This window comes from Phyllobates terribilis, unplaced genomic scaffold (assembly GCF_046119375.1).
Source record: "Phyllobates terribilis strain yellow unplaced genomic scaffold, ASM4611937v1 Scaffold_8__6_contigs__length_399053987, whole genome shotgun sequence".
NCBI lineage: Eukaryota > Metazoa > Chordata > Amphibia > Anura > Dendrobatidae > Phyllobates > Phyllobates terribilis.
In genome coordinates, this window is record NW_027362768.1 from 394,532,098 (window position 1) to 394,555,867 (window position 23,770).

General features: G+C 51.4%; 1 protein-coding gene across 2 annotated transcripts in view; it reads right to left on the reverse strand.

Annotated features, from left to right (window-relative positions):
- The window catches only part of SH3BP1 (SH3 domain binding protein 1), a 258,494-nt gene that overhangs the window by 30,600 nt on the left and 204,124 nt on the right, over positions 1 to 23,770 (reverse strand). For both annotated transcript variants that reach the window (XM_073645218.1, XM_073645219.1), the window contains 4 exons: positions 17,259 to 17,382; positions 15,336 to 15,404; positions 4,556 to 4,646; positions 2,522 to 2,655 (listed from right to left, as the gene is read on the reverse strand). In XM_073645218.1, coding sequence (XP_073501319.1) covers positions 2,522 to 2,655; positions 4,556 to 4,646; positions 15,336 to 15,404; positions 17,259 to 17,382 — 418 coding nt within the window. The remainder of the gene's footprint in view (positions 1 to 2,521; positions 2,656 to 4,555; positions 4,647 to 15,335; positions 15,405 to 17,258; positions 17,383 to 23,770) is intronic.

Below are 23,770 nucleotides of genomic sequence, written 5' to 3' on the forward strand. Positions count from 1 at the left end.
TTCACCTTGCCCCTCCTCTGCCCCCCAAAATCCACTCTGCCCCTCTTCTCTCCACCAACATCCGCCCTGCCCCTCTTCTCCTCCCTCAACATCCGCCCTGCCCCTCTTCTCCTCCCTCAACATCCACCCTGCCCCTCTTCTCCTCCCTCAACATCCACCCTTATCCTCCTCTCTCCCCCAAAATCCACTCTGCCCCTCTTCTCTCCACCAACATCCACCCTTATCCTCCAACCCAACATCCACCCTTATCCTCCAACCCAACATCCACCCTTATCCTCCAACCCAACATCCACCCTTATCCTCCAACCCAACATCCACCTTTATCCCCAACATTCACCTTGCCCCTCCTCTGCCCCCCAAAATCCGCTCTGCCCCTCTTCTCTCCACCAACATCCGCCCTGCCCCTCCACCCTCTCCCAACATCCGCCCTGCCCCTCCACCCTCTCCCAACATCCGCCCTGCCCCTCCACCCTCTCCCAACATCCGCCCTGCCCCTCCACCCTCTCCCAACATCCGCCCTGCCCCTCCTCCCCCACACACATCCAGCCCCTCCTCTCTCCCCCCACACATCCAGCCCCTCCTCTCTCCCCCCACACATCCAGCCCCTCCTCTCTCCCCCCACACATCCAGCCCCTCCTCTCTCCCCCCACACATCCAGCCCCTCCTCTCTCCCCCCACACATCCAGCCCCTCCTCTCTCCCCCCACACATCCAGCCCCTCCTCTCTCCCCCCACACATCCAGCCCCTCCTCTCTCCCCCCACACATCCAGCCCCTCCTCTCTCCCCCCACACATCCAGCCCCTCCTCTCCCCCCCACACACATCCAGCCCCTCCTCTCCCCCCCACACACATCCAGTCCCCTCACCCCCCCACACACATCCAGCCCCTCCTCTCTCCCCACACACATCCAGCCCCTCCTCTCTCCCCCCACACATCCAGCCCCTCCTCTCTCCCCCCCATCCTGCCCCTCCTCTCACCCCCCCATCCTGCCCCTCCACTCACCCCCCATCCTGCCCCTCCACTCACCCCCCCATCCTGCCCCTCCTCTCACCCCCCCATCCTGCCCCTCCTCTCACCCCCCATCCTGCCCCTCCTCTCCGCCCCAACACCCACCCTGCCCCTCCTCTCCGCCCCAACACCCACCCTGCCCCTCCGCCCCAACATCCACCTTGCCCCTCCTCTCCTCCAACATCCACCTTACCCCTCCTCTCCTCCAACATCCAAACTGCTCCTCTTCTCCTCCCTCAACATCCACCCTGACCCTCTTCTCCTCCCTCAACATCCACCCTGACCCTCTTCTCCTCCCTCAACATCCACCCTCATCCTCCTCTCTCCCCCAAAATCCACTCTGCCCCTTTTCTCTCCGCCAACATCCACCATGCCCCTCCTCTTCCCCCAATATCCACCCTTATCCTCCAACCCAACATCCACCCTTATCCTCCAACCCAACATCCACCCTTATCCCCCCCAACATCCACCCTGCCCCTCCTCCCCCCAACATCCACGCTGCCCCTCCTCCCCCCCAACATCCACGCTGCCCCTCTTCTCCCCCCAACATCCACTCTGCCCCTCCTCCCCCCAACATCCACCCTGCCCCTCCTCCCCCCAACATCCACCCTGCCCCTCCTCCCCCCAACATCCACCCTGCCCCTCCTCCCCCCAACATCCACGCCGCCCCTCTTCTCCCCCCAACATCCACATTGCCCCCCTCTCTCTCTCCCCCCCAAAAACTACCTTGCCCCTCCTTCCCCGCAACATCCACTTTTCCCCTCTTCTCCCCTCAACATCCACCCTTCCCTTCTTCCCCCCAACATCCACCCTTCCCTTCTTCCCAACATCTACGCTGCCCCTCCTCTCTCCCCTCAACATCCACCCTGCCCCTCCTCCCCGCCCAACATCCACCCTTATCCTCCTCCTCCCCAACATCCACTGTGCCCCTCCTCCCCCAAACAACCACTCTTATCCTCCTCCTCCCCAACATCCACTCTGCCCCTCTTCTCCCCTCAACATCCATCCTGACCCTCTCCTCACCCCCAACATCTACCCTGCCCCTCCTCTCCTCCAACATCCACCCTTATCCTCCTCCTCCCCAACATCCACCGTGCCCCTCCTCCCTCCAACATCCACTATTATCCTCCTCCTCCTCCCCAACATCCACTGTGCCCCTCCTCCCCCAAACAACCACTCTTATCCTCCTCCTCCCCAACATCCACTCTGCCCCTCTTCTCCCCTCAACATCCATCCTGATCCTCTCCTCACCCCCAACATCTACCCTGCCCCTCCTATCCTCCAACATCCACCCTTATCCCCCCCAACATTCACCCTGCCCCTCCTCTCCCCCAGCATCCATCCTGCTCCCACTCCCTACCTACTCTGCTCCTTTCCTCCAAAGTCCACCTTGCTCCTCATCTACCCTTGCATCCAACCTGTTTCTTATCTCCAAAAGCATCCACCCTGTTCTCCCTCTCCCCAAGCGTGTATCCTGCTCCTCCTCTCCCCGAGAAACCACTCTGCTCCTCACCTCTTCATGCATTCCATACATGAGCAGTATTTTTACACAGGCAGATATAGGCACAGCAATTTCACACCCAAACCGAGAAAGGTGTGCAGTCAGAGGGACTCCATACACATCCGCAGGTGGTTGATTCAATGGACCTGTAGGTGAATCAATTAGAACATTGAGGCATTTAGGGCACAATTTGATCAAATTGGGAAATCCCATCTGCCAGCAACAATGCAACCAACTTCTAGCTGGGAACCTCTGCTGCCAGACTTACCTCTGCTGTGCCAAAGCTCCAAATATAAAGGGCAGATCCAATACTAAATCCCAGGAGAGGTGGGTTTGATGAGCAGGAGGCGGTCGCTGTGGATAGTCTATGCAGCTACATATGAGTAATGCAGTTTCTAATTCCTATATTCAGTGGTGAAATACAGCGCATCTTAGCGGCTGTATAGTAATGTAGTGCAACTACAGCACCTGCACCTGCGCATCGCTTTCATTTTTCTAGAGTTTCTTGTCAATTATGTATTTAGTCATAAAGAATGTCAGGATTGATATTTATACATATTCTCTCTTTTTTATATTTCAAACCTGTTATGTTTGTAGTTTTGCTTAATGTGGTTTTTGCTTGCAATGTGAACAGAGATGTAATTTGACATGATGCTTTTTTGGTCTAGGAGTCACTATGTAAGATCACCGGTGATGATGGCGGCTGGGGCAGCAGTTTGCTGCATATTTAATTGTATTAACCCTATCCTCACCAATAGAGGCGCTAATGAAGACCCGGTAGACACTTCGTTACGCATCCTTCAGGGTAAGCCCGGCCCATGGCGCAGTGGATCCACACTGTGAAGACCCAGGGTCTTCCGTAGGCTTAATGCTACTCAGACAACACAGGGTGCGGGTAAAACAGCGTGGCAATACTTTACTGACCCACAAAGCGGACAATAAACAGAACAGTCCCAGCAAATACCCAAGATGGTGGAACATTACACAGTCTCACCCTTCCTCCTCCGCCTGCCTGGGATAGAACAGCTGCGGACTTTTGGACTACCAGAGCCGACTACCTCAACCAGTGCGCCCCCCCCCACTTCTGGCGGGCCCCCACAGAGAGAAGGTAGCGGCAAGCTTAGGAAGCTAGCAGTCCATCGAGGTACAAGGCCAGGAGACTAGAGGGTCCCACCCTGGCCTCTCCGAGAGTTTCCATGAGGCCAGATGACTGGTGGGTCCCAATCTGGCTTCTCGTAATGTCTCCATGGGTTCCAGGTGACCGGTGGGTCCCTCCTGGCAACCCCAAACAACATATCCATGGGGCCAAGTGACTTCATCGTCCCAACCTGGTTTCTCCAAAATGTATCCATGTCTCTCTGATGGTCAGTGGAGCAGATCTGTATCTTTCCCGTCAGGGCTGATACCCTTAGGCTAGAATTATGTAGAATCCAAATCTGTGTCTCTTTGGATGGAGCTGCCATGCAATTCATCTACTTTCCTGAAGGGTGTCTGTCATTCTCCTTGTAATGTCTTTCTGATGCTCCTTGATTTTGTCTGCAGCACTACAGACATCCCTGTTTATATTTACATCTGTGTAAGGTCATCAGTCACAGGTTGAGGGGTTAGGGAGGGCAGCCTCATGTCTCATTGTTTGAGCATTTAATGAGTTTGCTTAGTTTGTCCTCCTGTCTTGTGAGTCAATAAGCCACAGGGTCCACAAATGTTATTTAACATAATTAGCAAACATTCATTGTTCCAGAATCAAAGAGGAAACAACATTCAGGATTATACAAATAATCGTGTGTCCTTCTTGAGCCATAGAAATACACATGCAATTATAAATCAACATAAAACACAATAGTGTAATTCTCTTGGATTAACAAATCTAATCATCTGGCTAACTAACATTATAGGCTGTATCGTCATACACACCCTCCAGCGTTACACAATAGACCACAAGTTTTGATGACGGCCTTGATACAGGCATAACCTGAAGGCTTGTCCTTAAGTCGAGCTGAACTTGGGGTAACTGGAGAATTTCAGAAGTTCGGAGTGAAGACTTACCACTCTCCTTCAAAGTGTCTCTCAGCTCTCCGAGTGCCTCCGTCAGATAAGCAAGGGATTTTCTGTGATATTCTGCTTGTAGTTCCAAGAGCTGAAGACAGAGGAAGAAAACTGTAAAGATCTAAATGTACAAAGATTTACTATAGATGGAAGCCCCAAACACAACTCTGCTCTAGCTGGAAACCCCAAACACAACTCTGCTCTAGCTGGAAGCCCCAAACACAACTCTGCTCTAGCTGGAAGCCCCAAACACAACTCTGCTCTAGCTGGAAGCCCCAAACACAACTCTGCTCTAGCTGGAAGCCCCAAACACAACTCTGCTCTAGCTGGAAGCCCCAAACACAACTCTGCTCTAGCTGGAAGCCCCAAACACAACTCTGCTCTAGCTGGAAGCTCCAAACACAACTCTGCTCTAGCTGGAAACCCCAAACACAACTCTGCTATACCAGGAACACTACACAAACTCTGCTATACCTGGGACACCGCACAAACGCTGTACACTGGGAACATAGCAAAAAGCCAATGGTATTTACCCACCACGGTCTCAAGGAAAATGCACAAACAGGATGCAGCAGACTCCCTTGTTAGAAGGAGATAACAGGTGTCTGTGTGGACACCGCTGATTGCCCTCTAGGTGGGTACTGCTTATTGAGCCCTAAGCAGGCACCGATGACTGCCCTCTGTGTGGGAATCACTGTCTGCGCTCTAGGTGGTGTAGGGATTTTACTCACTTGGGTGCGATGGGAGGCAAACAGGATGCATGTTCCTTTAAATCTCTGTGTCGGCAAAAGCAAAAAGGAATACAAACAGCCTTTGGTTCAAGCAAAATAAAGTAAAGTGTCCTTTAAGCAAGTCTCTGCTTAGACAGTCCTGTGGGCACACAGGCTGGGTTGTGTTCAGCTCACAGGCTCTGTTAGAACCCTCCTGTTAGTTTTTTGCTATCTTGTGTTTTGCGGTCAAGTGACCAGCTGCCTATATATTCCAGCTCCGCCCTTCTGGCTGTGCTGGACTTCAGTGTTTTTTGCCTGTCTCTCTAGCCAGGTACTTCTGTGCCTTTCTCTGTCTAGTTTGCTTTGCCCTCTGGGACCTCTTGTACTTTTTGTCAGTTTGTCTTTTTGCTCTGCAACAACTTCTGTTAGGAGGTGTCCCATTTTTATCCCAGTCCTTAGTTCTTTTATGGACCCCTCCCTTTATTCTATAGGTCTCCGTTCAGACTAGCCGAGGACGAAGGCGGGTCTGTTCACAAGGAACAGGCTGCCCGCTACATCGTAGGAATTCAGCTTAGTCTTACTGTAGGGACAGCTTTTCCCATTCTTTCCTTAGTTTATGTTGCAGATCATAACAGTAAGTCCAGCCGAAAAAAAAAAAAAAAAACTAAAAGGAAAGAAATTCGGGGATCAATATGGTTTCCGTCCAGGATTTGGCTCAAAGCCTGCAGGGATTGTCTCTGGAGGTGGCCGAGCTTCAGCAACACGTGAGTAGCTGTCCTGGAGCGCATTTTGTGGAACCGAAGGTAGGATTTCCTGATATTTTTTATGGTAAACAGCAAGATTTTTTTTCCTTTAAAAATGCTTGCTTGTTATATTTTCGTTTGAGACAGAGGTCCTCTGGGAATGAATCACAGCGCATTGGTTTTATTATGTCACTTTTGCGCAAAGAACCACAGGGGTGGGCCTTTTCTCTCCAACCTAATGATCCGTGTTTAAGTTCTGTTGAGGAATTTTTTTCTGCTATGGGGCTATTGTATGACGATCCTGATCTAATCTCATCTGCTGAATCAGAACTCAGGCGTTTGAATCAGGGGTCAGATGATGTTGAAATTTATTGCACACACTTCAGGAGATGGGCTTCAGAAGTTAAGTGGAATGATTCGGTGCTGAAAAGTTTATTTCTTGCTGGTCTGAGTGAAAGGGTTAAGGATTTGCTAATTGCATTCTCTGCACCTGAGACTCTACAGGAAGCTATGCAGCTAGCTGTTCGTGTGGACAGGAGAATAAGGTCCAGGGTCAATGATGTAAAAACTCCTGTAACTTCAGGTCCTAGTTTCCAGAAAATCTGCTCTGATAGCGGAGAACCATGGTAGGTTGTTCGTGCCTAAAGCCTTTAGGAGAGATTTGTTTGTGGAGTGTCATGAGTCTCGGTTGGCAGGTCATCCAGGAGTTTCGGAGACTAAGAGACTTATCAGTCGCAGTTTTTGGTGGCCTGGATGGCAGAAGGAAGTCATTAAGTGGGTGCATCAGTGTACTGTGTGTGCTAGGTCAAAGGCTTCCCATACCCCTGCTGCGGGGTTGCTTTGCCCTCTGGAGGTTCCTAGTGCGCCTTGGACACATCTCTCTATTGATTTTATTACTGATCTTCCTGGGTCTGAGGGTTTTACGGTCATCTGGGTGGTCGTGGACCGTTTTAGTAAGATGTGTCATTTGGTTCCATTCATTAAGTTGCCCTGCGCCAAGACACTCGCTAAGGCGTTTGCTAAGGAGATTGTCAAGCTCCATGGCGCTTCCACGGATATTGTTTCTGATAGGGGACCTCAGTTTGTGGCTCGCTTTTGGCGTGCTTTTTGTGACAGGTTGGGAGTCCATTTGTCATTTTCGTCTGGTTATCATTCTGAGTCTAATGGACAGACTGAAAGAGAGAACCAGGATGTTGAGCAGTTCTTGCGTTGTTTTGTGGCGGACAATCAAGAGGGGTGGTCTGAGTTTCTGCCTCTCGCAGAATTTGCTCTTAACAACCATACATCCTCCTCTGCTGGGTGTTCTCCTTTTTTTTGTTGCACTGGGAGACATCCATCTTTTGGTTCGTTCTCCAAATTGAGGTCGGCGGTGCCGGAGGAGGAGAATTTTTCCGGTGATTTGGAGAGAGTTTGGACTAATGTACGTTGTAACCTGCAAGAGGCTAACAAGAAGTCCAAGAAGTATTTTGACAGGAAACGTAAGGAGGTTTTGTTTACTGTGGGTGACATGGTTTGGTTGTCCTCGAAGAACCTGCGGTTGAGGATTCCCTCTAAAAAAGTGGGTCCTAAGTTTGTGGGTCCATTTAAAGTGCTTCAGATTGTTAACCAGTCTGCTGTCAGGTTGGATATCCCTTCTTCCTGGAAGATTAATCCTGTGTTTCATGTTTCCTTGTTGAAAAAGGCTGACGTTTCTGATAGGGACGTCACTGTCACAGTTCCTCCTGTGGTGGAAGACGGTGAATATGAAATTTCTTAGAGGGATATTACAGTATCTTGTCTCCTGGAAGGGTTTCGGTCCCGAAGACAACTCCTGGGTAAGGGCGGATGATGTCTCTGCTCCTAGGCTTGTTAAAGCTTTCCACAGGAGGTTTCCTGATAGACCTGGGCCTGGAGGATCCTCATAGAAGAGGGGGTACTGTTAGAACCCTCCTGTTAGTTGTTTGCTATCTTGTGTTTTGCGGTCACGTGACCATCTGCCTTTATATTCCAGCTCCGCCCTTCTGGCTTTGCTGGACTTCAGTGTTTTTTGCCTGTCTCTCTAGCCAGGTGCTTCGTTGCCTATCTCTGTCTAGTTTGCTTGGTCCTCTTGGACCTCTAGTACTTTTTGTCAGTTTGTCTTTTTGCTCTGCAACAACTTCTGTTAGGAGGTGTCCCATTTTTGTCCCAGTCCTTAGTTCTTTTAGGGACCCCTCCCTTTATTCTATAGGTCTCCGTTCAGACTAGCCGAGGAGGAAGGCGGGTCTGTTCACAAGGAACAGGCTGACCGCTACATAATAGGGATTCAGCTTAGTCTTACTGTAGGGACAGCTTTTCCCATTCTTTCCTTAGTTTATGTTGCAGATCATAACAGGCTCAGTCCGGAGATAACACACAGGAGGCCTTCTCCCTCCAGACACACAGACCATGTGCCAAACAAACGGCCTCCATTTTATAGGTTAACCACACCCAGATGTGAGGTATTTGGGTAGCTGGACACACCCATCTCTCCAAGCTACCCATAACCCGGTCCCAGGTGCACCAATCAGTTCTCTTAGTGCTTACATACACTAGAGAAACACACCGGGTTACATCACAGAGGACAGCCATCTCTGTGATACATACCTCCCATCGACTATGCGACCATTAGCCACCTTACATACCTCCTCCTCTGCCTAAAGCCGTGGGGCTTGGCACCTTCTACTACCAAACAGGGGATTCTCAAGAGAACATCGACATTACCATGTAGCTTCCCTGCTCTATGTTCTACATGGAAGTTGAAATCTTGTAGGGCTAAGAACCAGCGGGTGACCCATTTTTTCCCTTTCTTTCCCTCATCTATCTGAGTGGGGCATGGTCTGATACCAATTTAAACTTTCGTCCCAATAGAAAGAACCGAAGCGTGTCCACCATCCACTTTATGGCCGAGCATTGATTTTCTATGACAGCATAATTCTTTTCACATGAAGACAGCTGCCTACTCAGGTAGAGAACAGGGTGCTACTCCCCGTGTATGTCCTGGGAAAGGACTGCTCCTAAATCAACATTATGTACCTTGCTGGTCCAAGTCTCTCGATCAGCCCATCGACACGCGGCATTGGATATGCATCAAATTTGGAGACCTCATTCAACTTCCAATAGTCATTGCAGAATCTCCATTCGGGTTTTGAGACCAGGACAATCGGTTTCGACTAACCGCTCTTGGATTCCTCAATGACCCCAAGTTTCAGCATATGCTCCACCTCCTTGGAGATCAATTCCCGTCGAGCCTCCGGAATTCGATAGGGCTTCAAGTTTACGCGCACATATGGCTCTGTCAGAACTTCGTATTCTACAACCTTTGTGCACCCCGGCAATTCCAAGAACAGTTCCCTGTTCTTCTGCAGCAACTCCCGACACTGCTGTCTTTGGGCCTTCGACAGAGTCTCCGCTATGGCGACACCTCCAACCTCTCCTTCTGGCTTGCCCAGCAAGCACAGAGTTTCAGCCGGCTCTCTGTCTTGCCATGGCTTGATGAGGCTGACGTGGTAGATCTGATGTGGTTTCCATCTTCCTGGTTGATGAATCTTATAATTCACATCACCAAGATTCTCCACCACCACATACGGCCCTTGCCACTTGGCCACGAATTTACTCTCAACGGTAGGCATTAGCACGAGGACTCGGTCTCCCGGATTGAACTACCTCACTCTGGCTGACTGGTTGTAGACCCTGGCCTGAGCTTCTTGTGCCTGGAGGAGATGTCCTTTTACGATGGGCATCACCTTCGCAATCCTCTGCTGCATCAGTGCAACGTGCTCGATGACGCTTCAGGTTTCCTTTACTATATCAAGACGACCTCGCAGATGTCGGCCATAAAAGAGTTCAAATGGCGAGAACCCCGTAGAGGCCTGTGGAACCTCATGGATGGAGATCAACAGATACGGTAGGAGACAGTCCCAGTCTCTACTGTCCTTTTCTATGGCTTTCCTCAGCATACTCTTCAGCATTTTATTAAACCTTTCCACAAGGCCATCTGTCTGAGGATGGCACACTGAAGTCCTCAGTTGGGAGATTTGCAGGACCTTGCATAACTCCCTCATCACCTTACTCATAAAAGGTGTTCCCTGGTCGGTCAGGATCTCCTTTGGTAAACCTGTCTGGGAAAAAAAAGGGACCAATTCGCAGGCCATACTCTTTGCGGAGGAGTTTCTCAGGGGGATCGCTTCAGGATAGCGTGTGGATATATATTGGTCCAGGATGACTGTCAGGGAGATATTAAGAAAATACGACCCATCTGTCTCTGCAAATTATCACCTACAGCATAAGTGACGTGTAAAGCTATAACCTAATTAAAATGTGAGGGTCTTTCTCCCTGGGAGTGGCAGGGGATGATTAGACACCGGCTTTCGATCAATTTACATGTAGCTGTTGAACCTTGCTTCCCAGGACGAAAAAGTGAATTTAATAGAGATCCCCAGGATGCCCGGCACCGATATGAAATATGGAATAGCTCAAGTTCCATAATTCTGATAATAAGGGGACCCATATTTTTAGTGGGAGGGTCAGCCAAGGAAGAAGATGCTTATTTTTTCGTAGCCATAAACCCCTCTGGGGAGCTGTAGCAAGAGCACCAGAATAATGGATCGCAGCTACGCCATGTGTGGTCTCTAAATGAAGGTAAAATCATCATAGAAAATATGGTATCACTTTTAGGCTTCTGAGATCAACCGGCTTTAAGTTATCCCAAAAACTAGATATCTTAAATAAAAGGTGCAGGCTAGAGTCCAGCCCCGTGATGTCAGCACAAGGGATGTGTGGGCAGTTCTCCCCTTAGGCATAAAAGAGTCCAGGGAGGATAGATGAGCATTCTTTGCCAGGGTGTATAGATACTATAAGTAATGGATCGCATTCGATAACGCTGAAATCAAATCGGGGAGCGCCTCCTCCAGTTATACTGATTTGTCCCTGAACACTCTATAGTAAGTTTCTTCTGTAATCCTGTTTATTTTATGTAACTGTCTATTCTGTACCGTAAATGTCCATTTGTAAAATCTTGTATATTTTTCATAACACTGCCTCCCTTTTGGATTAAATATAAAATTTAATAGTTCTGTTTCTTTTGTCCTGTAATCGTTCCCTCCCCCGAAGCCATATATGCTACCAGAACGCAGGCGTCCGACCAGGCCTGTATTATATTTCAAATCTGGCCATTGGTGGCAGAGAATAATAATAATTGGGCTATCGTGAAGCTGACAGTGACGGTAGGGGGGGCGTATACACATATTCCACGCGTTGGAATCCGGAGGTGTGACGCCATATGCTCACTGGTCGCTTGCCGATACCTACGTAATGAGTAGTGGGGACCGTGTGCTCGTGAATTCCTGACAAACTGACGACAGCAGTGAGATATTGTGTGATCTCCCCGGTGTCATCTCTGTGCGTCTCTGACAAATTGGTGGCAGCGGTGGGATATTGTGTGATCTCTCCGATGTCATCTCCTGTGCGTCCCGGACAATGACCAATATATATTGATGCCCACGAGCAGATTTAACCAGGGGACCCACCAAGTCCATAGCAATTCTCTCAAACGGCACTTCAATAATGGGCAATGGCATGAGGGGACTTTGAAAGTGATAGGTGGAGGCGGTTAATTGTCACGTAGAGCAGGACCTGCAATACTTTAATATTTCCCGGTGACACCAGGGCCAATAGAACCTCTGCACGATCCGTTCCTGTGTTTTTTTCACTCCCAGTTGTCCCCCCAAGATATGTGAATGGGCCATGTCCAACACATTCCGTCTATAGGGCCCCGGCACCAACAACTGTTCCACAAGCTCTTCCCTCACTTTCGTAACCCGGTACAACAACTCCCCACTTATCATATACAAGGGAAACCTTGTGTCAGCCCCTGGCTCCTGTGCAACCCCATTCATGACCGTGACATTATTAAAGGATTCCCTCAGAGTTAGGTCCCTATGTTAAGCAGACCCAAAAATCTCGCTGGTCAGCCCTAACTCCAGAATGTCAAGACTCAGGGGACACTACCTCTTCATCTCTCACAAGGACACAAAAGGGAAAAGAGTCTGACTCTAGGTGTGGTGATACCTCATCAGAGTTGATTGGTTTCGTATCCGAGCCAGCGAACCCTGAACTCTTCCCCCACAGATCCCAAAATAAACAAAAGTCCCAGCCTATAATAATAGGGTGCAACAAGTCCTGGTGGGACACAGTTCCATGGGCCGTTTCAATGTCCACTCCGGCCATGGGGTAGTCCTTAGAATCACCATGAATGCACCGTACGTCAACCTTTTTTCCCGGGATCAGTAGGAGAGGAAGCGTGGACCTCACAAGGGTCACCAGAATCGCAGAGTTTAGCAGTGTCGTTACATGACAACCATTCACCTTCACGGGACATGTTTGTGGCCCCTCGCTGGGTGGACAGTTCACACTGCAGGCCTGATACACATAATATGAACAGCGGCGTCCTATGCTGCAGTCCATTTGTTCAGAGGTCAGCAGGCAGCAACATGGCCTGGGCCGTGACACCGCCAACAAATAATCTCTCCCGCAGGGACCTTGAACACCACCACCCCCATCCCTTTGGACCTTGGACGTGCCTCCCCCGTTTGGGCCTCCACCCCCAACTGGGACCCCCAATATGGAGTGGGCTGTTTTCCCACAGAACCTTCAACCCCCTGGTACCTCTCAACCAGACCAACCAGGTCATCAGCGTTCCAGGGATCATCCTGGGCAATCCAAGTCTGCATTGGCCTTGGCAGGGAATGTACAAACCGGTCCATAACTACTCGTTCTGTCATCTGCGCAGGGGTAGAGGACTCCGGCTGCAACCATTTTTGGACCAGGTGCAGTAAGTCAAACATTTGGGAGCGAGGGGGTTTCTCACGGTAATACGCCCAGCGATGGACCCGCTGTGCCCTGACAGTCATTGTCACCCCCAGGCGTGCCAAAATTTCTGTTTTTAGCTTCCCATATTCCTTGGCGTCTTGCAAGGCCAAATCATAGTAAGCCTTCTGGGGCTCCCCCATCAAGTATGGTGCCAGCACCTCTGCCCACTGCTCTGGCGGCAATTTCTCCAGCTCTGCCACCCTCTCAAAAACAGTCAGGAACGCATGGGGTCATCTTTTGCAAAGCTCTTCTTACTGTCTTCCTGATGTGTCACCTGGACCTGAGGGATGAGCGGTTTCTCTGCTACGGACCTCCCCTGCTAGGAGTTCCATCTGGCATTGCTACTGTTGGATCTGCTGTATCAGGAGTTTGTCTCCTGCTGTACCTGATACTGCTGCTGAATGTGCTGCTGGCTCAGCTGCTGCTGCTCTCGTTTCTGTAACAGATGTTTGAGCAGGTCCTCCATTTTGTCCGGCGTCACTTGCTGGCTTGTGGCAGACTTCACCCAGGACATGCGGTCACTTCTGTAGCTGCCCGCACTGCTAACACCAATTGTAGGGATTTTACTCACTTGGGTGCGACGGGAGGCAAACAGGAGGCATGTTCCTTTAAATCTCCGTGTCGGTTTATTACATCATAAACCAGCAAAAGCAAAAAGGACTACAAACAGCGTTTGGTTCAAGCAAACCAAAGTAAAGTGTCCTTTAAGCAAGTCTCTGCTTAGCCAGTCCTGTGGGCACACAGGCTGGACAGCGGCCAGTATCCTGGCTCGGTCTGGAGACCACAACACACAGGAAGTCTTCTCCCTCCAAACACACAGACCATGTGCCAAACAAACGGCCTCCATTTTATAGCTATGTGGGTAGCTGGACCCGCCCATCTCTCCAAGCTACCCATAGTCCGGTTCCAGGTGCACCAATCAGTCCTCTTAGTGCTTACGTGCTCTAGAGAAACACTGCGGGTTACATCACAGAGGTCAGCCATCTCTGTGACACATATCTCCCATCGACCACACGACCATTAGCCACCTTACAGTGGGCACTGCTTATTGAGATCTAAGCGGGCACTGCTGACTGACCTCTGTATGGGCACCACTGTCTGTGCTCTAGGTGGGCACTGTTTATTGAGCCCTAAGCGGGTACCACTGACTGCCCTCTGTGTGTGCACCGCTGTCAGGGCTCAATAAGCAATGTCCACCTAGAGCTCAGACAGCGGTGCACACACAGAGGGCAGTCAGTGGTACCCACTTAGGGCTCAATAAGCAATGTCCACCTAGAGCTCAAAGTGGGTACCACTGACTGCCCTCTGTGTGTGCACCGCTGTCTGAGCTCTAGGTGGACATTGCTTATTGAGCCCTAAGCGGGTACCACTGACTGCCCTCTGTGTGGGCACCGCTGTCTGAGCTCTAGATGGACATTGCTTATTGAGCCCTAAGCGGGTACCACTGACTGCCCTCTGTGTGGGCAACGCTGTCTGAGCTCTAGATGGACATTGCTTATTGAGCCCTAAGTGGGTACCACTGACTGCCCTCTGCGTGGGCACCGCTGTCTGAGCTCTAGGTGGACATTGCTTATTGAGCCCTAAGCGGGTACCACTGACTGCCCTCTGTGTGGGCACCGCTGTCTGAGCTCTAGATGGACATTGCTTATTGAGCCCTAAGTGGGTACCACTGACTGCCCTCTGCGTGGGCACCGCTGTCTGAGCTCTAGGTGGACATTGCTTATTGAGCCCTAAGCGGGTACCACTGACTGCCCTCTGCGTGGGCACCGCTGTCTGAGCTCTAGATTGACATTGCTTATTGAGCCCTAAGTGGGTACCACTGACTGCCCTCTGCGTGGGCACCGCTGTCTGAGCTCTAGGTGGACATTGCTTATTGAGCCCTAAGCGGCTACCACTGACTGCCCTCTGTGTGGGCACCGCTGTCTGAGCTCTAGCTGGACATTGCTTATTGAGCCCTAAGCGGGTACCACTGACTGCCCTCTGTGTGGGCACTGCTGACTGCCCTCTGTGTGGGCACCGCTGACTGCCCTCTGCGTGGGCACCGCTGACTGCCCTCTGCGTGGGCACCGCTGACTGCCCTCTGCGGGGGCACCGCTGACTGCCCTCTGCGGGGGCACCGCTGACTGCCCTCTGCGGGGGCACCGCTGACTGCCCTCTGCGGGGGCACCGCTGACTGCCCTCTGCGGGGGCACCGCTGACTGCCCTCTGCGGGGGCACCGCTGACTGCCCTCTGCGGGGGCACCGCTGACTGCCCTCTGCGGGGGCACCGCTGACTGCCCTCTGCGGGGGCACCGCTGACTGCCCTCTGCGGGGGCACCGCTGACTGTCCTCTGCGTGGGCACCACTGACTGCCCTCTTGGCACACTCTGGTGTAGAATTGTGATAATAATTCCCCCAATACAGGTTATAAAATGGAAGTGGCGGTGATTTTGGTTCCTCATATCACAATCGCTGAATATTCACCTGGATGAAGTAATTCTCATACTCCGGCTCCTTGGAATTGAATTGATAGAGATCAGATAAATACTCATCCTGCATCAGAAAGAATGAAATAAAACTGCGGCTAAAAGAGGCAAAATAATCCGCCAACTAGACCGACTGGAGAAAGCTCACAGCGTCATGGAGGCAACAAATCCAACATGGCTCCCAGAAGACAGACTGGCCAGAAGCTCCTCAATGTCTGTCCAGATGACCACACACACCGTGCTCAATGTCTGTCCAGATGACCACACACACCTTGCTCAATGTCTGTCCAGATGACCACACACACCTTGCTCAATGTCTGTCCAGATGACCACACACACCTTGCTCAATGTCAGTCCAGATGACCACACACATCTTGCTCAATGTCAGTCCAGATGACCACACACACATTGCTCAATGTCAGTCCAGATGACCACACACACCTTGCTCAATGTCTGTCCAGATGACCACACACACCTTGCTCAATGTCTGTCCAGATGACCACACACCATGCTCAATTTCTGACCGGATGACCACACACCATGCTCAATGTCTGTCCAGATGACCACACACACCTTGCTCAATGTCAGTCCAGATGACCACACACACATTGCTCAATGTCTGTCCAGATGACCACACACACCTTGCTCAATGTCTGTCCAGATGACCACACACACCTTGCTCAATGTCTTTCCAGATGACCACACACACCTTGCTCAATGTCTGTGCAGATGACCACACACACCTTGCTCAATGTCTGTGCAGATGACCACACACTCCTTGCTCAATGTCTGTCCAGATGACCACACACTCCTTGCTCAATGTCTGTCCAGATGACCACACACCTTGCTCAATGTCAGTCCAGATGACCACACACACCTTGCTCAATGTCTGTCCAGATGACCACACACACCTTGCTCAATGTCTGTCCAGATGACCACACACACCTTGCTCAATGTCTGTGCAGATGACCACACACACCTTGCTCAATGTCTGTCCAGATGAACACACACACCTTGCTCAATGTTTGTCCAGATGACCACACACACCTTGCTCAGTGTCTGTGCAGATGACCACACACTCCTTGCTCAATGTCTGTCCAGATGACCACACACCTTTCTCAATGTCAGTCCAGATGACCACACACACCTTGCTCAATGTCAATCCAGATGACCACACACACCTTGCTCAATGACTGTCCAGATGACCACACACACCTTGCTCAATGTCTGTGCAGATGACCACACACACCTTGCTCAATGTCTGTCCAGATGACCACACACACCTTGCTCAATGTCTGTCCAGATGACCACACACACCTTGCTCAATGTCTGTCCAGATGACCACACACACCTTGCTCAATGTCTATGCAGATGACCACACACCTTGCTCAATGTCTGTCCAGATGACCACACACACCTTGCTCAATGTCAGTCCAGATGACCACACACACCTTGCTCAATGTCAGTCCAGATGACCACACACACCTTGCTCAATGTCAGTCCAGATGACCACACACTCCTTGCTCAATGTCTGTCCAGATGACCACACACTCCTTGCTCAATGTCTGTCCAGATGACCACACACACCTTGCTCAATGTCTGTGCAGATGACCACACACACCTTGCTCAATGTCTGTGCAGATGACCACACACTCCTTGCTCAATGTCAGTCCAGATGACCACACACAACTTACTCAATGTCTGTCCAGATGACCACACACACCTTGCTCAATGTCAGTCCAGATGACCACACACACCTTGCTCAATGTCTATGCAGATGACCACACACCTTGCTCAATGTCTGTCCAGATGACCACACACACCTTGCTCAATGTCTGTCCAGATGAACACACACCTTGCTCAATGTCTGTCCAGATGAACACACACCTTGCTCAATGTCTGTCCAGATGACCACACACACCTTGCTCTGGTCCAGTCTCCTCCTCAGCTCCTCTTCTTCCTCTCTCAGGCTCTCCAGCTTAGGTGGAGTAGCTGTGATACCTCCGCCTGGACTCGCTGGAATATTCTTCTGGGCTTGAGACAGCCTAAAAAACAAGATCAGACAGAACCGTGTCGGCACGTTGTAGAAAGTCCATGAACTAAAGTCCTTCGAGCACCTCACGTGATGTCTAACCCAAGAAAGCGATGCCGGCCATTAGTGCAAAGTGCAGAAAAACAGAGGACACTCAGTAGGGTAGTTGCCAAGGAGAACAGCAGGGCTGGTTGCCAAGGAGAACAGCAGGGCTGGTTGCCAAGGGTAGCTCACTTGCAGGACCACCGGAAACACCGCCACTCTTCACTGTATTGGTGTATGCAGCATGCCGATATGGTTACCATTCATGGTAGAGTAGAGTCTCCCGGCACCATGGCTCTCCGCTCCGCAGCCTACAAGACGGCAGAGAAATGCCCTGGACAAGTCCCGATGGGGGGAGGACTCGGGGGAAATTATTACTGTATGTGAAGGGGCCTCGGGGGACATTATTACTGTATGTGCAGGGGCCTCGGGGGACATTATTACTGTATGTGCAGGGGCCTCGGGGGACACTATTACTGTATGTGCAGGGGCCTCGGGGGACACTATTACTGTATGTGCAGGGGCCTCGGGGGACACTATTACTGTATGTGCAGGGGCCTCGGGGGACACTATTACTGTATGTGCAGGGGCCTCGGGGGACACTATTACTGTATGTGCAGGGGCCTCGGGGGACACTATTACTGTATGTGAAGGGGCCTCGGGGGACACTATTACTGTATGTGAAGGGGCCTCGGGGGACACCATTACTGGATGTGCAGGGGCCTCGGGGGACACCATTACTGGATGTGCAGGGGCCTCGGGGGACACCATTACTGGATGTGCAGGGGCCTCGGGGGACACCATTACTGTATGTGAAGGGGCCTCGGGGGACACTATTCCTGTATGTGCAGGGGCCTCGGGGGACACTATTACTGTATGTGCAGGGGCCTCGGGGGACACTATTACTGTATGTGCAGGGGCCTCGGGGGACACCATTACTGTATGTGCAGGGGCCTCGGGGGACACCATTACTGTATGTGCAGGGGCCTCGGGGGACACTATTACTGTATGTGCAGGGGCCTCGGGGGACACTATTACTGTATGTGCAGGGGCCTCGGGGGACACTATTACTGTATGTGCAGGGGCCTCGGGGGACACTATTACTGTATGTGCAGGGGCCTCGGGGGACACTATTACTGTATGTGCAGGGGCCTCGGGGGACACTATTACTGTATGTGCAGGGGCCTCGGGGGACACTATTACTGTATGTGCAGGGGCCTCGGGGGACACTATTACTGTATGTGCAGGGGCCTCGGGGGACACTATTACTGTATGTGCAGGGGCCTCGGGGGACACTATTACTGTATGTGCAGGGGCCTCGGGGGACACTATTACTGTATGTGCAGGGGCCTCGGGGGACACTATTACTGTATGTGAAGGGGCCTCGGGGGACATTATTACTGTATGTGCAGGGGCCTCGGGGGACATTATTACTGTATGTGCAGGGGCCTCGGGGGACATTATTACTGTATGTGCAGGGGCCTCGGGGGACATTATTACTGTATGTGCAGGGGCCTCGGGGGACATTATTACTGTATGTGAAGGGGCCTCGGGGGACATTATTACTGTATGTGCAGGGGCCTCGGGGGACATTATTACTGTATGTGAAGGGGCCTCGGGGGACATTATTACTGTATGTGAAGGGGCCTCGGGGGACACTATTACTGTATGTGAAGGGGCCTCGGGGGACACTATTACTGTATGTGAAGGGGCCTCGGGGGACACTATTACTGTATGTGAAGGGGCCTCGGGGGACACCATTACTGTATGTGCAGGGGCCTCGGGAGACACTATTACTGTATGTGCAGGGGCCTCGGGGGACACTATTACTGTATGTGCAGGGGCCTCGGGGGACATTATTACTGTATGTGAAGGGGCCTCGGGGGACATTATTACTGTATGTGAAGGGGCCTCGGGGGACACTATTACTGTATGTGCAGGGGCCTCGGGGGACACTATTACTGTATGTGAAGGGGCCTCGGGGGACACCATTACTGTATGTGCAGGGGCCTCGGGGGACACTATTCCTGTATGTGAAGGGGCCTCGGGGGACACTATTACTGTATGTGAAGGGGCCTCGGGGGACATTATTACTGTATGTGCAGGGGCCTCGGGGGACATTATTACTGTATGTGAAGGGGCCTCGGGGGACACTATTACTGTATGTGCAGGGGCCTCGGGGGACACTATTACTGTATGTGCAGGGGCCTCGGGGGACATTATTACTGTATGTGAAGGGGCCTCGGGGGACATTATTACTGTATGTGAAGGGGCCTCGGGGGACACTATTACTGTATGTGAAGGGGCCTCGGGGGACACCATTACTGTATGTGCAGGGGCCTCGGGGTACACTATTACTGTATGTGCAGGGGCCTCGGGGGACACTATTCCTGTATGTGCAGGGGCCTCGGGGGACACTATTACTGTATGTGAAGGGGCCTCGGGGGACACCATTACTGTATGTGCAGGGGCCTCGGGGGACACTATTACTGTATGTGCAGGGGCCTCGGGGGACACTATTACTGTATGTGCAGGGGCCTCGGGGGACATTATTACTGTATGTGAAGGGGCCTCGGGGGACATTATTACTGTATGTGCAGGGGCCTCGGGGGACACTATTACTGTATGTGAAGGGGCCTCGGGGGACACTATTACTGTATGTGCAGGGGCCTCGGGGGACATTATTACTGTATGTGCAGGGGCCTCGGGGGACATTATTACTGTATGTGCAGGGGCCTCGGGGGACATTATTAGTGTATGTGAAGGGGCCTCGGGGGACATTATTACTGTATGTGAAGGGGCCTCGGGGGACACTATTACTGTATGTGCAGGGGCCTCGGGGGACACTATTACTGTATGTGCAGGGGCCTCGGGGGACACTATTACTGTATGTGAAGGGGCCTCGGGGGACACTATTACTGTATGTGCAGGGGCCTCGGGGGGCATTATTACTGTATGTGCAGGGGCCTCGGGGGACATTATTAGTGTATGTGCAGGGGCCTCGGGGGACATTATTACTGTATGTGAAGGGGCCTCGGAGGACACTATTACTGTATGTGAAGGGGCCTCGGGGGACACTATTACTGTATGTGCAGGGGCCTCGGGGGACATTATTACTGTATGTGAAGGGGCCTCGGAGGACACTTACTGTATGTGAAGGGGCCTCGGGGGACACTATTACTGTATGTGAAGGGGCCTCGGGGGACACTATTACTGTATGTGAAGGGGCCTCGGGGGACACTATTACTGTATGTGCAGGGGCCTCGGGGGACATTATTACTGTATGTGAAGGGGCCTCGGGGGACACTATTACTGTATGTGCAGGGGCCTCGGGGGACATTATTACTGTATGTGAAGGGGCCTCGGAGGACACTTACTGTATGTGAAGGGGCCTCGGGGGACACTATTACTGTATGTGAAGGGGCCTCGGGGGGCATTATTACTGTATGTGCAGGGGCCTCGGGGGACACTATTACTGTATGTGAAGAGGCCTCGGGGGACATTATTACTCAATGTGAAGGGGCCTCGGGGGACACTATTACTGTATGTGAAGGGGCCTCGGAGGACATTATTACTGTATGTGAAGGGGCCTCGGAGGACATTATTACTGTATGTGAAGGGGCCTCGGAGGACACTATTACTGTATGTGAAGAGGCCTCGGGGGACACTATTACTGTATGTGAAGAGGCCTCGGGGGACACTATTACTGTATGTGAAGGGGCCTCGGAGGACACTATTACTGTATGTGAAGAGGCCTCGGGGGACACTATTACTGTATGTGAAGAGGCCTCGGGGGACACTATTACTGTATGTGAAGGGGCCTTGGGGGACATTATTACAGTACATGAGGGGACTCAAGGAAAAATAACAAAATGACAAGTGGGCACTTAAGCATTATTATTATCGAAGCACTCAGATTATCGTGGACGTCAAAGGAGCACACAGAGGGCATCATAACTTTCTAGTCGCAACATGTGGGCACTTGCACACGGCATTCATTTTTCCTAGAGAGCAATTTTACCGTCTAGAAGACACAAGATATATACTTGGTAATTTGCACAGTGGGGGCATTATGTGGGGGGGCACATTGGTGACATTATTATGTAGGGGCACAATGGTGACATTATTATGTGGGGGGCACATTGGTGACATTATTATGTAGGGGCACAATGGTGACATTATTATGTAGGGGCACAATGGTGACATTATTATGTGGGGGCACAGTGGTGGCATTATTATGTGGGGGCACAGTGGTGGCTTTATTATGTGGGGGCACAGTGGTGGCTTTATTATGTGGGGGCACAGTGGTGGCATTATTATGTGGGGGCACAGTGGTGGCTTTATTATGTGGGTGCACAGTGGTGGCTTTATTATGTGGGGGCACAGTGGTGGCATTATTATGTGGGGCACAGTGGTGGGCATTATTATGTGGGGGCACAGTGGTGGCTTTATTATGTGGGGGCACAGTGGTGGCATTATTATGTGGGGGCACAGTGGTGGCTTTATTATGTGGGGGCACAGTGGTGGCATTATTATGTGGGGGCACAGTGGTGGCATTATTATGTTGGGGCACAGTGGTGGCATTATGTGGGTGCACAGTGGTGGCATTATTATGTGGGGCACAGTGGTGGCATTATTATGTTGGGGCACAGTGGTGGCATTATGTGGGTGCACAGTGGTGGCATTATTATGTGGGGGCACAGTGGTGGCATTATTATGTGGGGGCACAGTGGTGGCATTATTATGTGGGGGCATAGTGGTGGCATTATTATGTGGGTGCACAGTGGTGGCTTTATTATGTGGGGGCACAGTGGTGGCATTATTATGTGGGTGCACAGTGGTGACATTATTATGTGAGGGCACAGTGGTGGCTTTATTATGTGGAGGGCACAGTGGTGACATTATTATGTGAGGGCACAGTGGTGGCTTTATTATGTGGGTGCACAGTGGTGACATTATTATGTGAGGGCACAGTGGTGGCTTTATTATGTGGAGGGCACAGTGGTGACATTATTATGTGAGGGCACAGTGGTGGCTTTATTATGTGAGGGCACAATGATGGCATTATTATGTGAGGGCACAGTGGTGGCTTTATTATGTGGAGGGCACAGTGGTGGCTTTATTATGTGGGGGCACAGTGGTGACATTATTATGTGGGGGCACAGTGTTGGCATTATTATGTGGAGGCACAGCTGTGGGCATTATTATGTGGGGGCACAGTGGTGGCATTATTATGTGGGGGCACAGTGGTGGGCATTATGTTGGGGCACAGTGGTGGCATTATGTGGGTGCACAGTGGTGACATTATTATGTGGGGCACAGTGGTGGCTTTATTATGTTGGGGCACAGTGGTGGGCATTATTATGTGGGGGCACAGTGGTGGCTTTATTATGTTGGGGCACAGTGGTGGGCATTATTATGTGGGGGCACAGTGGTGGCTTTATTATGTGGGGGCACAGTGGTGGCATTATTATGTGGGGGCACAGTGGTGTCATTATTATGTGGGTGCACAGTGGTGACATTATTATGTGAGGACACAGCGGTGGGCATTATTATGTGGGGGCACAGTGTTGGCATTATTATGTGGAGGCACAGCTGTGGGCATTATTATGTGGGGGCACAGTGGTGGCATTATTATGTGGGGGCACAGTGGTGGGCATTATGTTGGGGCACAGTGGTGGCATTATGTGGGTGCACAGTGGTGACATTATTATGTGAGGGCACAGTGGTGGGCATTATTATGTGGAGGGCACAGTGGTGGCTTTATTATGTTGGGGCACAGTGGTGGGCATTATTATGTGGGGGCACAGTGGTGGCTTTATTATGTGGGGGCACAGTGGTGGCTTTATTATGTGGGGGCACAGTGGTGGGCATTATTATGTGGAGGGCACAGTGGTGGCTTTATTATGTGGGGGCACAGTGGTGGCTTTATTATGTGGGGGCACATTGGTGGGCATTATTATGTGGGTGTACAGTGGTGACATTATGTGAGGGCACAGTGGTGGCTTTATTATGTGGGGGCACAGTGGTGGGCATTATTATGTGGGTGCACAGTGGTGGCATTATTATGTGGGGGCACAGTGGTGGCTTTATTATGTGGGGGCACAGTGGTGGGCATTATTATGTGGAGGGCACAGTGGTGGCATTATTATGTGGGGGCACAGTGGTGGCATTATTATGTGGGGGCACAGTGGTGGCATTATTATGTGGGTGCACAGTGGTGACATTATTATGTGAGGGCACAGTGGTGGCATTATTATGTGGAGGGCACAGTGGTGGGCATTATTATGTGAGGGCACAGTGGTGGGCATTATTATGTGGGTGCACAGTGGTGGGCATTATTATGTGGGTGCACAGTG